Raw genomic sequence first — 12,113 nt, forward strand, 5'->3', positions numbered from 1 at the left:
GTAGCCTCCTGCGAGAGAACTCCTACGCGCTCTTCGTCCGGCACCCCAAAGCTGAAGGCCGTCGGATTTTGAGCTGAAGCTACGACACAACGAACCAACCAAAAGCCAACGTGCCCGTGCAGGAAACACCACACCCTTCCTGCCGGCAACGCCCGAAAAAATAGGCCTCCGTACCCCCCCCCTTCCTACCCTCAACCGAAAAGCAAAAAAAAAAAAAACAATCGGTAAAACATATTATCAATCCCTGGTTGTGTGAATGCATGACACTGCCAAAAGACGCATGAGAGAAAGTCCCCCCCCCCTCCCCCAAACCCTAGCAGACTTCATTTGCCAACTCCTTGCCCTCTCCTGCGGCGTGGGGTGGGCGGCGCATGGCTCGAGGAAAGCGACTGTGCTTGTCTGTTGTGAGTAGCAGCAGTAGCGGAAGCAGATGCCTTGGCGACGAGACGGAATATGTGGAAGGGGAGGAAATTGGAAGTGAGTGCCTGAAACACTTTCCTTTGCATTACTGCCAGTGTGCCAAAAAAGAAAAAGAAAAAAAGTTCTAGTGACGTTGTGGTTGCTTTGTGGGCTTTGCTGGTACCACAGGGCAAGAGTTTTATTCCGTTTGCATTACGCCTCGCCGTTGTAAAGTGTTGCGGGGTAAAGTTGGCAGCTTTCTATTGAATTATGTGTAGAAGTTTTTTATCTCTCCGTGGAACATCGACCCACCTGCGGTAAAACGATATGTAGTAATAATAACAATAACAACAACAACACCATCCACCAGAAAGAGTGAGTCCCATCGCAACGGGTCATATATATGCATATATATATATATGGATAAGGGTAGAGAGAGAGAGAGAAAGAAAAGTGTATGCAGTTGGCGGGTTGAATCTTCCTTCCGACCAACGCCATCATCGTTGCATAGCGTATCATAAAAAGGCAAACCTGATGAAGAGATAGACGTTGCGGTGGACCTTTTTTTTTGTTTTTCCTTCTCTTCTCGCGATTTTGTTTCCTTTTTGCAAAAATCGCTGTTGTTGCTGCTGTGTGGGCTAGAGAGCGGAGAGTAATATGTTTGCCATTCCAGCCAGCTTCCAGTGGTCAGATATTATTTTTCTCTTCTGCTGCATGAAGTTGTTCTCGAACGCTGTATTCAGTGGTGTGGGTTGCGCCTCCACCTGGTAAGCCTTGAGTTGGCACACCATACGGTCGAGAAACATGTACTTCCTCCAGTGGATGACAACAATATCGCGTGCCTTCTCCTTCGGCTTGGTTGAGGGGTAAAGTTCATCTGTGCGAAGAGAGAGGAAGGAGGGCATCTCGAGGTTCAGCCGCGTCATTTTCCCCAGGTAGTGCTGAAGCGGCGGAAGGAGTGGGTGAACGTCAGTGTCCGCAATGCCCCGCATGTAACTTTCCAGCGCTTCCCCGCGTGCCACCTCCTCCGAGCCACACACCCCGAGAATCCCATGGAGGTGAGCAACGTTTTGCAGCGTACTTTCAGGAAGCAGTGCGACGACGCGTGGCTGCGTCGTTACCCGCTGCAAGATCGGGTGCTGCAGGCCCCGGTGCACCGCAACCGCCGCATGCAAATTATTCAAGCGCACGAGGGCAACAAGAAGTTCAACGAGTCGCTGGTAAAGATGCACGAAATTTGCGGCGGGGGACGACGTATGCCTCGCACCCCGCATTCGGTGGCCGTCAAGGGCCGCCGCGTGCAGGAGAACAGATACCGTCCACAAAGAAAGATCCGTCGAGGAGGCGAGAAACAAGCCTACAGGTGCGAGGAGGAAGGCACTAGAGCTCAGGTAGGCGGCGAAGGAGCGGTAGGCCACTGCTAGTACATGTTCCGGCTGAATCATGTTGAACAGGCGCAAATGAAGAGATGTGAGTCCCACGGCGTATTGCTCCACCGACAGCGTAAGGGCGAGTGTGACGACATCCTGTAGACTTCCTGTCGAACACCCAGTAAGAAATTCGTCTGCGGAACCGGCGTCGGACAAGGCACACTGTGAGAGAGTACATGGCGGACCCTCCTGCATGCCCACAAAGAGATTTTCTTCGGTCACCGTCCCGCAAGTAGTCGAGGGTGATGGCAAAGTGGGTGGCTCATCACACAGCCGGTGCTGCCGTGCCGTGGTGGTGCCGCCTCGTTTATGTTGCGTGGCGGCTGCAGCACTCGCTGAAATGCTGATCCGCGCAAATTCTATCATTCCTTGAAGCTGCGAAGGGCAATCACCCCACAGTTGAGGAACCGAGGCACAGTCGTCTAAAAAGAGGTGTATGCTGTGACGCATTGTGTCATCGAAATGCTGCGGGTATTCGCGCAGCCAAAGCGTTAACACCGACATGACACGCATTTGTATACTGCGGCAGACACACAACCAAAGCGAGGCGCTGGGAGAGAAGCTGCCCGCTCGTCCTTCCACGGCTTCCGCCTCACTGTTGCGTGTGGCTCCCACACTTGACGTGGTTAGGATGGAGGAGAAAGACGTCCCCGGCGCATGCACGCTAATGCCGTGCGCCTCAAAATTGTCAAACTCAAGTTTCACCGACAGCGGCACCATAAACCGTTCTATAAGCTTGATGAGTACCGTGGACGACGACGCAAAGTAGCGGTGCTGCCGCAAAAACGCATGTGTGAATTCCTCCTGTGCCAAGAGCTTCTCTTCAGAGCGGGTTGAGAGAGGCAGCACAGTGACGTGCGTCAATGCCTCTATAAGTTGATGCAGCGTTCCAAACGCGGGTATCGCATGCCCCCCCCTCTCCAGCCGTCCAACGTACACGGCGTCCACGTCATCCTGCACGGACCACATGTGTTTTTCGTTTGGGTCCAACGCATACAGCAGAAACGCCGCGTCGGGTGCCGGCAGTCCCATCGAGTGAAACTGTGCATGAAGCTTCGTGGCACCGTCCAAAAGCAGATGACGCACCACCACTCTCGTGGCCACCGAGGGGCTGAGGCACCACTCCAACGCGCCGGAGGACGGCAAAAGTGTTGCGCCGTTTTCATACGTCGATTGTGTACGCGTCTCTGCGCTGCGGGCAGTGGCCCGTGCGGCTTCCGCCTCGCGCCGCATATCAGCGACCACCTCCCGCATCCCAGCACACTGCAGATACTCCGTCACAATTTCATGGAGTGTGTGAGAGCTAATCGGCGGGTTGCGCTTGCCCACCGTGGGGGCGGCGTCTGGCGGGGCAGCCATTCGACGAACGCTCTTGCCCTGTGAGGCACCACACCGTGTGTGAGGTGTGCGGCACACACACGTACACAGCGAGAAAGTGACGACGTGCACCCCTTGCTTGTGCCGGCAAATGCGAGAGAGTGGGGGATGTAAAAGAAGAAGGCGGAATAAAAACAACCACACCGACGCACATGCGACGCCCAAACAAAAAAAAAAAAAAGAAACTAACCTCATCTTAGAAACGGCCCCATGAAAAGGAATGTCAGCAGCACAATTAAGTGGATAGACTCAGCTTAGATTCACTGAGAAGCATTTCCACCTGCTCACGCCACACAGCGTTGGCGTCATCAATACGTGCGTTGGTCAAAAACACACCCTACTACATTTCATATTTACATTTTACATGCCCCCAAGCTTTTTCTCTTCTTCCTTCTCGCCCTATATCTAACAACAACAACAAAGAAAAAAAAAAGCGTACTTAACGACCAAGCAGGAAGAAACTCCCGCCTCCATGACCTCGGGCCTGCGCTCACACACCCGGGCGGTTTGTAGCATCGGGCTCAATAAAGCGTAAAACGGGGTAGAAAACCTCATTCTCTGCATGACATTTTTTCATGCGCTGAACCATGTCAAGAATATCCTGCTGGGTGAAGCACTCAAACTCACTCCCATCGAGCGTATCCATATTCAGCAGCAAGAAACGTAAATCGGTTTCCAACAAGGGTTGCTGCGCCGACCAAAGATCCCTTTCTCGTCCAGGAACCGCCTCAGCCAGAAGTAACGCACGAAACGAGCGGTTTTCAAGACTTGACGCTACCTGCTCTTCCAGAAAATTTTTCAATGCCAATGACAACACATCAATACCCTGCCTTCTCGTTTCTCGCTCGGATTCGGCGCAATCAAGACCTATTTTGGTGGCAACGCGGTCATCACAGGCCACTTCAGCCGCCACGCACGCACCGCCTACTGTGACGGAGTGAATGCACAGCGCGGCACGGGGAATATAGTCATTCAGGAAAAGACACGGTGTACGATCAATTGCCGCTGCAAGCAATGGGCACTCTGAAAGCAGTTTCAAGGCATCCCCCCCATACACGCATGAAACACCAACATACGGCAGACTACCAAGACTCGATTTTGAGACACGTTTGCTCTTGGGAAGATGGAAGGCGGAGGGCACAAACGTAGATGCAATCTTTGAAAGTGGCAGATGCAGCGGGATGGTCTGAATGACAAAGCATTTAAGCCCAAGCGCGTCAACGGCACCCACCAACTCCATTCGTCCCTCCGTTGACAGCCACCGTGGACACGGCACAATGGCCACGAATGGCGTTTTCGCCAGTAAACCATTGATGTGGTACCACTTTTTAATCATCTCCTCCCCAAGGTTGTTCTCGGTGCGGCGTGCAACCCAGTCAGTAAAGGAACCATCGCCTAGCGAACTGGCCTCTGCGTCCTGCACTTGTTTTGTCAACCGATCGCTCTGCTCCTTTTGGACTGCCTCGGTGAGAAAAAAACGATGCACTTCCTCGTTCCAGGCATTTTGCTGGCTCCGCATTTGACCGACAACCGCTAAAATATTCTCTACCATTTCTGTGGGTGGTGGAATAACCACCTCGTGATCGTCGCCCAATTCACTCATCCTCCGTTTGTTTTCCCTGAATCTGTCAAAGCAGGGGGTTGTGTGGCTGCCGCCTCCCTTTCCTTTTACTTTTCCTGCCCTCAAGTGAGTTGGCCGACGATGCCCTTTGCTTTGTGGCTCCACCTTGCAGTTGTGGTGGGAGAGTCAAGACTAGCGACGGCCGTGCCCCCCACTCCCCCTTTTCCCCCCACCGCCCCGCATCCGAGTGGGAAGGTGGCAATAAAGAAACAGAAAAAAAAAAAAGAAGTGATATATGCTCAACAAAAGGGAGGTGCGTCGCCGCATCTCTTCATCTTCTTCCCCGCCCACCCTCTTCGTTTTTTAGTTATTTTTAAATTCTCCACGATTCACGGAAAACCACTTAACTTGTCCGCTGTTGCAGAGGTACACATATTTTTTTGACAAGAAACAAGGCATGTTTTTCTCTCAGCCCGGGTTATGCGTCTTCGTTTTGCCTTGCTTCGTGTGTGTTGCCGCCTTCATTACTTTCCCCCGTTCTTTGTGCGTGCCTACATTTATGTGCATGCGTATTTCACCTTCGTTCTCGGGTCCTGTATTTAAGTCAATATTATGCTCCCTCCTGCTTTCAGCGCGGGGCAATGCCTCCGCACCTGCCTGCATCTACGCCAGCGAAAGTTTCTCCTTGAGGTTCTTCTTGTTCACCTTTCCTGTGGGGTTCCGCGGGATCTCGGGCAGAAGTATGAAGCGGCTCGGACACTTGTAGTACGAAAGAAAACTACGTGCCACAGCCTTAAGCTCTGCATTAAGTTCGGGCGACTCAAAGCGGTCAAAATCAGGTGGAATGTTCCACTTCTGCAGCGCGGCTGGCTGGGGCGTGATAATCGCCACCACCTCCTCCCCCAACATGTCGTCCTTGCAGCCCACGACGGCAATCTCAAAGAAAATGTCTTGACGGGAGAGCAATGCAGCCTCAATTTCCAACGCAGAAAGTTTAAAACCACGACACTTTAAGATATCCATGCTGGAGCGACCAAGAATGGTGAAGATGGCACCCTCTTCTTCGTTTCGCGGCTTGCTTACACCGACGGTGTCACCGGTTTCAAAGTAGCGACGACCCTCTTGGCTCACAACGAGTACCTTTTTGGTCTCCTCAGGGTTTCTCCAGTAGCGATCAAACAAGGACTTGGAGGCGATGGCGAGTTGGCCAATCTCATCATAATTTCCCTGGACTCTTTCTCCACCTGCAGTTCCACTTTCCTCTCCAGTGGCGGCTGACGCGCTATGTACAAATGCCCGCACCGTCGGCAGCGGTGAGCCGACAGTGCCAGGGATACGCTTCTCCATGGGCCGAAGCGGATGGCTCAGCGCCATCCCAATCTCAGTCATACCATAACGCTCTAGCAGGGTGTGCCCACTGATCTCACGAAATGCATGGATTATAGGTACTGGGAGTGGTGCACTACCAGACACCATGAGACGCACATTCTGCGAGACGGCGTTTTTGAACCCCGCCTGCTCAATTGGCGACATCTTTTGATTGACGGCGGCAATCAACTTGGTGTACATGGTAGGTACCCCCATCATAAGCGTAATATCTCCGCGCTCAAGCCTACGAACAATACGAAGTGGATCATCGAACTTCGTCAAAATACAACGCGCATTGGAGGCCAAAGAACACAGCAGAATATTTACAAGTCCATGTATGTGGTAAACGGGTAGCGTGTGGAGAATTGTGTCCTTGGAGGACCATTCCCATGCTTTACGCAGTACCCGCACCATGTTTTGGAGACTTGCATGGGTATGAACAGCACCCTTGGGTCTCGCCGTAGTGCCTGAGGTGTAAATCATCACACAATCATCGTGTTTGCTTGGTCGGGTGGCGTACTCCTCTGCCCAAAGACGATGAACGACGTTAAGGGAATCAAGGTGGTCAGTATCGTAGAAGAGGCCAGTTCCATCTTCGGCGTCGGTAACGGCACAGTGCGCCTTGAAGTGCTCCCGTATCATGTACTGACGCAATGCCTCACGGCACTCCTCAGAGACTGCCTTCTCGTCTGAGATTTGGCTCATAATGTCGTGCGCATCCTTGAGATGGTGACGCTCCTCCTCAGAGAGCAAATGATCGGGCAGAATTACTGTTGTCGCAGCCTCGGAAATCTCGCGTTTTTCTTGAATTTTCTCAAGCAGTTTCTGCACATCAAACAAAGTTTCTACATCGTACGTACTCGGTGCAGAGGAGGAGGTTGTGGAGAATGCAGCCGCCATGGGATTGTGAAGACTACTGAAGCTGCGCACCAGGAGTGCGTCGTATTGTCGTGGTAAATTTTCCTTCAACGGGACTGTGTCGCCCATCACTGCTCTGCTCTTGCTGTGTTCCAAAATATATAAAAGCTCCGCTGTGCAGTTCTGGGAAGCAGGGATCGGGACAGCCATTTGGTTCAGTGACCAGGCCGCCAGGAGGGAGACCACAAAGGTGTAGCCAGTGGTGCCAATAATGGCCACGTTGTGCTGCCCGTCGTCTTTCATGAAATCGCAGCTCAGCACCCCGCCATCGCCATCCGCAAAGACGCTTCGCACGTTGCTCGGTCGTGGCTGCTGCAGCCAACTTAACGAAGGCTTCCCACGAGCCACCGTCATCGCCTCTCGCCTCTCGGTGATGACGTTCGACATGGAGAGCACGTCCTTCTGCAGCTGCCCATATGTATAGCGCTCCGTACGCCCTCCTGGAAGCTCCACTACGATCGCCTCCTCCTTCACGGGGGCGGAAAAGACGCTCTGAAGGATGGAATTGTAGCCGAAGAGGGTGGCGAAGGGGACCTTGTCCAGCCGCCACCGGGAAATACGAAACATTGCGTCTTTGTCAGTTTTATTGCTTTTATTACTTGACAGCTAGGCTTTGGCACGCCCGCTCTCCGTTCTGCCTCTCGGTATGGGAGGAAGAAAAGCAGAAGGCCAACAGACCAGAAAAAAGAAAAAAAAACGACAAAAACAACAGTAATAATAAATAGGGGATACGCTGTGGGTGGAGACAAACCCGCATACGCACCGCCGCGTGCATTGCCGCACAGCCCGGCGAAGGAGAAGCATGAAAAACAGCCACACCGACGACATCACCCCCCCCCCCCCGCGGTTGACAAAAAAGCCCACCTAAAAAAAGACAAAAACAAAAAAAAACTGTGCGCGGGGAGCACCGGCGCGAGAGGGGCGAACACACGTGGTGGTCGCACAAACGTTATCCGCAGCCAACACCGCACGCAAACGCGCTGCGGTTCCCAAGGCACGGCGAGACTTGCCGGAAGCAGCTTCCGCAGCGTGCGCAAAGACAACCGCACCGCCAGCAATAATTGGCCAATGTTGTGGTAGTATCCAACACCGCACCCCAGCCGTGACTAAATGTTCTGGCGGTGACCGTTGGGCCGGTGTGAGCCCCTTCGGCTTGCACTTTAGCCTTGTGTGCAACGCATTTCGCAAAGAAGGTGCCCACGGCAAACCGTCTTTGCCAGTCGAGTGCGGAAGCTCCTTCCCAGGCGACGACCGTGCAACTTAAGTGTGCCCCCTACCGGACTCACACTCTCTTCGGCGGCCCTAGCGCATTCTTCTTTCTCAGCCGTTGCCGCTCTCAGCGGGCAGGAATAAATGAACGGCTCCACGCCCTCATCTCACCCTGCGCCACAGTACAGCCTCTTGCAAGACTTCGCACCTGCCTGGACAAATAGTCCCTTTTCTTTCCGGTATCGTGCCCCAGCCCTGTTTACCACGACGACAAGAACACAGCGTCCAACACGGAACCTCCCCAGCTGGTTGGCCGCATGCGTGGCTGAAGGCGCGGTGGGAGAGGTGAACACACCGGGTGAGTGAGAGAAAAGCCAAGAGAGAAGTGAAATGATAAAACTCACCCAATATATATATATAAAGCATGCCAGTCTCACACCTGCATGCAGGGTACCGCAAGCAGCACGGATGAAATTGAAGAAGCCCACAAAAGCCCAACAGACACACAAATAAAGAAAGAAGCCAACATACATCCATCGCAAGATAAAAGCAAAAACACACACTGAACACAATAGAGTGAGATACTTGCAGCTCCTTGGCTCTTACTCGCATTCCACGCCTTTCTTCTTTCCGTAGCTGCCTCCTCCCCTGCTTCGCCACGCTCAGCCAAGCAAACCGCCCCAAGTAATCTCCACGCCAACGGAAGAGAGCCCCGGAGGCACATATACAGACCCCCCTCCCTACCCACAAAGTAAAGAAGACGAAGGAACATCCAAGACAAACAAAGTGAATCCAATATATATATATATATATGCATGTATGTATGTCTCCTTGTCTCCCGCACTGGCCATACATCAGACGTAGACATCTGGTTGATTGAGTCAATTGCGCATCGACCCTCCTCATTTTTCACGGCACGTAACGTTCCTCGCTTTATCCCCCAATCCAAATCCCTTTCGCTTTTTTTTGTTTTTCCTTCTTCTCGCGTGTTTCCCCCCTGTGTGTTTTCTGCGCCTTCCTGCAGCTACGGACGGCACACGCTGCAAAACGCAACACTCGTCCCAATGAACATGCCACTCACGCGTGTAGTGTACGGTGGTATACCGCTTATGCCACACACCTGTTGGGCGTTGCACCCTCGCACTTCTTTCCTCACATCCCCCTTTCACCACCTTTCTTCCCTCCTCTTCCGATGCCCCCTTCCTTCTCTCTCACACATACAGACGCAAATGCACTCACCCACACATACACGCCTCCTTTTTTGGGGCTCCCCACTCTTCTTTTCACTTCTTCACCATAGACGTAAGTTTCGGCACCGCGACGAAGAGGTCCTCCACAAGGCCGTAGTCTGCCACGTGAAAGAACGGTGCGTCAGCGTCGTTGTTGATGATGGCAATCACCTTCGAGTCCTTCATCCCAGCCACGTGCTGAATCGCCCCGGAGACACCGCATCCGAGGTAGAAATTCGGCGCCACCGTCTTGCCTGTCTGCCCAATCTGCATCTCGTTGGGGCAGCAGCCAGTGTCCACAACGGCGCGCGTCGCACCTACCGCCGCCTTCAGCGGCTCTGCTAGGTCATTGAGAAGTTTAAAGTTCTCAGCATTCTTCAGACCGCGGCCGCCGACGATGACATTCGCGGCCGTTTGCAGATCTGGTTTGTCCGTCGCGGCGACAGCGTCTTTAATCCACCTGGACGTTCCCCCAGCCTTCGTGGCCGCCACCTCTTTGATTTCGGCGCTACCGCCCTCCATCGGCGCGCGTTCGAAGCTGGTGCCGCGGATGGTGGCGTACTTTACCGGGTCTGACGTCTTCACTGTGCTGACCACGTTGCCGGCGTACATGAGGCGAACAAACGTGACGTCGTCCTTCACCTCCGTTACATCTGTGATCGGCATCGCGTCTGCCCTTGCCGCGGCGCGGGGAATCACGTTTTTTCCGAACGCCGAAGTGCCTGCAAAGATGTGCGTGTACCCGTCGTTCACCACGGAGGCAATGAGGGGGGCGTACTCCTCTGGCATACCCTTTTCGTAGTGCTCACCCTCCGCGACGAGGACGCATTCCACCCCCTTCACATTGGCGAGTGCCGCCGCCGTCTTCGCAGCGTCCTTTCCGGCGACGAGGGTACTAACGGGGCCGACCTTCAGTCCCGCCGTCACAGCGGCGAGTGTGGAGGGGGCGACTTTTCCGTTGTGCATCTCCGCCACAACAAGCACCTTGCCGCCCAGGACAGAGAAGGTGCGGCGCAGCATCTTTTATTTATTTGTTCTCTCTTCGCGTCTCTGATTTCTTGAGAGAGGCCTTCAAGCAGTGGCTTTGTGGAAAGTTGCAATGGATGAATACAATGCGGTGTGTGAGGGACGACACTCTACCGGGCGAAGGGAAAACACAGGCAAGCAAGGAGACACAGAGGCAGATGAGACTCCATCGCGGTCGCCAAGGGCGCCCAGCAGTCACGCCCTCGAGGGAGGGTGCACTGCGGCGGGCAAAGCGAAGGCGGCCCGCACCGTCCAACGGCCAAACAACAGCGAGGAACACTGCAAGGGGGAGGCCAAGAAGCAAATAAGCCACAACCGTACATAAAAACGAACAACAATAACAACCAAAAAAAAAAAAACTCCACACTCACACCTTTGCGCTCTTGCTCTCCTTCTGCCAGTGATGCGCCGATGGCGCGCGTTCCGGTGCGGCATTATCGACAATCGGGGTGCTGCAGCAGCGAAACTTTCCACGGGTAAGCAGCAAGCAGGACGGAAGCTTCGACGTCGTTGTTTCCTGCAGCGTGTCCAACAACGTCTCGGCCTGCCGCCGCAATTTGCAGTCCCTGTCACTCTTGTCACTGCTGTCGCGTCCGCTCCACCTCCGCGCACACGGAGGTGTTGATGACACCGGAGATTGTTTGCGAGCTCGCAAAGCACCGCTCCATCGACGCAAAGCCACACACGTCATGGTGCTCCACCACGTCTTCCAGTGCAATCACAAACACCTACGCCACCAACCGATGCACCTTCAGTACCGCGTGGATTTCCTTCACTTCCTGCGGCACATCATCTCTCCGTGGTTACACGGAGACCACACGAGCAACCGCGCACTTTTTGCAGGCGTGCGCCAGACGCAGGCAGTACGCTATGAGGAAAAGAGCAACGTCGCCCTTGTCAGGAGGCCACAGATCAATAATAAACCACTTCCGTTCTTTTCCCTTCATCTCAAGACCCTCGGTGTCCAGCAGATCGATACTCCGTGCAATAACCACGCCCATAAAGGCATGCACCGCATCACGTAAGATGCAGCAGAACTCTGTCTTGTCACGGTACCCAACAAGATCCGGTCCTCCGATTCGCCAAGCAATGTGGCGGTGCACCACAAACAGCGTAACAAAAGGGCAACAGCAAAACGCAATGCCCACAAGAGACAACCAAAGTCCACACTCACCAATAATCCACGGCAAAAAAAAAAAAAGGACAAAACAGAAAACGACTACCACACCGAAAATAGAGATTGAAACGGGAAGGAACACCTCATCCCATGTCCGCCTCGCCACCACAAAGATGAAGTCGTTGTGAGTCACAGTCACGGGCAAAGTTATTGACATTGACTTACGCAGCTTCAGGCGTCGCAGATCTTTGCCAACTCCACGTCACACGCATCATCGCCGTCCCGTCGTAGCCACCAAAATCCTCGCACTCGGTAGATGCATGGGGTGTGTTAGAGCCCCCCCCTCCCTCTGCCCGCCTAATCGCATCCCGCGCTAAGGAAGAAAAAAAGTTAGGATGACTTGGCCATGTACCTCCCTTCTCCATCACTCAATCTCACCTTGGGCATTTACTTCCCTACTCGCACGCAAGCGTCTTCTC

At 53.6% G+C, this 12,113-nt stretch overlaps 6 protein-coding genes across 6 annotated transcripts, besides 7 other annotated features; all 6 read right to left on the reverse strand.

Moving 5' to 3' along the window:
- Nucleotides 1-733: 733 nt before the first annotated feature.
- Nucleotides 734-761: a microsatellite.
- A 35-nt stretch (nt 762-796) lies between these two features.
- Nucleotides 797-820: a microsatellite.
- Nucleotides 821-830: 10 nt separating this feature from the next.
- Nucleotides 831-849: a microsatellite.
- A 188-nt stretch (nt 850-1,037) lies between these two features.
- On the reverse strand, nt 1,038-3,188 carry TraAM80_07985 (uncharacterized protein; the record flags this gene model as incomplete). Its single annotated transcript, XM_029384750.1, has 1 exon — nt 1,038-3,188. The coding sequence occupies one exon, from the start codon at nt 3,186-3,188 to the stop codon at nt 1,038-1,040; it is 2,151 nt and encodes a 716-aa protein (XP_029235432.1).
- Nucleotides 3,189-3,369: 181 nt separating this feature from the next.
- Nucleotides 3,370-3,391: a microsatellite.
- A 305-nt stretch (nt 3,392-3,696) lies between these two features.
- TraAM80_07986 (uncharacterized protein) lies at nt 3,697-4,809 on the reverse strand (the record flags this gene model as incomplete). The annotated part of the gene is made up of 1 exon (XM_029384751.1): nt 3,697-4,809. The coding sequence occupies one exon, from the start codon at nt 4,807-4,809 to the stop codon at nt 3,697-3,699; it is 1,113 nt and encodes a 370-aa protein (XP_029235433.1).
- Nucleotides 4,810-5,430: 621 nt separating this feature from the next.
- Nucleotides 5,431-7,620, reverse strand: TraAM80_07987 (putative long-chain-fatty-acid-CoA ligase; the record flags this gene model as incomplete). Its single annotated transcript, XM_029384752.1, has 1 exon — nt 5,431-7,620. The coding sequence occupies one exon, from the start codon at nt 7,618-7,620 to the stop codon at nt 5,431-5,433; it is 2,190 nt and encodes a 729-aa protein (XP_029235434.1).
- A 299-nt stretch (nt 7,621-7,919) lies between these two features.
- Nucleotides 7,920-7,944: a microsatellite.
- Nucleotides 7,945-9,057: 1,113 nt separating this feature from the next.
- Nucleotides 9,058-9,087: a microsatellite.
- Nucleotides 9,088-9,474: 387 nt separating this feature from the next.
- Nucleotides 9,475-9,513: a microsatellite.
- Nucleotides 9,514-9,545: 32 nt separating this feature from the next.
- TraAM80_07988 (electron-transfer-flavoprotein, alpha polypeptide) lies at nt 9,546-10,511 on the reverse strand (the record flags this gene model as incomplete). Its single annotated transcript, XM_029384753.1, has 1 exon — nt 9,546-10,511. The coding sequence occupies one exon, from the start codon at nt 10,509-10,511 to the stop codon at nt 9,546-9,548; it is 966 nt and encodes a 321-aa protein (XP_029235435.1).
- A 373-nt stretch (nt 10,512-10,884) lies between these two features.
- On the reverse strand, nt 10,885-11,208 carry TraAM80_07989 (uncharacterized protein; the record flags this gene model as incomplete). Its single annotated transcript, XM_029384754.1, has 1 exon — nt 10,885-11,208. One exon carries the CDS (start codon nt 11,206-11,208, stop codon nt 10,885-10,887), a length of 324 nt encoding a protein of 107 aa, XP_029235436.1.
- A 112-nt stretch (nt 11,209-11,320) lies between these two features.
- Nucleotides 11,321-11,851, reverse strand: TraAM80_07990 (putative solute carrier family 12 member 9-like; the record flags this gene model as incomplete). The annotated part of the gene is made up of 1 exon (XM_029384755.1): nt 11,321-11,851. The coding sequence occupies one exon, from the start codon at nt 11,849-11,851 to the stop codon at nt 11,321-11,323; it is 531 nt and encodes a 176-aa protein (XP_029235437.1).
- Nucleotides 11,852-12,113: the final 262 nt, after the last annotated feature.

This window comes from Trypanosoma rangeli (assembly GCF_003719475.1).
Source record: "Trypanosoma rangeli strain AM80 chromosome Unknown Tra_15.4_contig_00362, whole genome shotgun sequence".
Taxonomy (NCBI): domain Eukaryota; phylum Euglenozoa; class Kinetoplastea; order Trypanosomatida; family Trypanosomatidae; genus Trypanosoma; species Trypanosoma rangeli.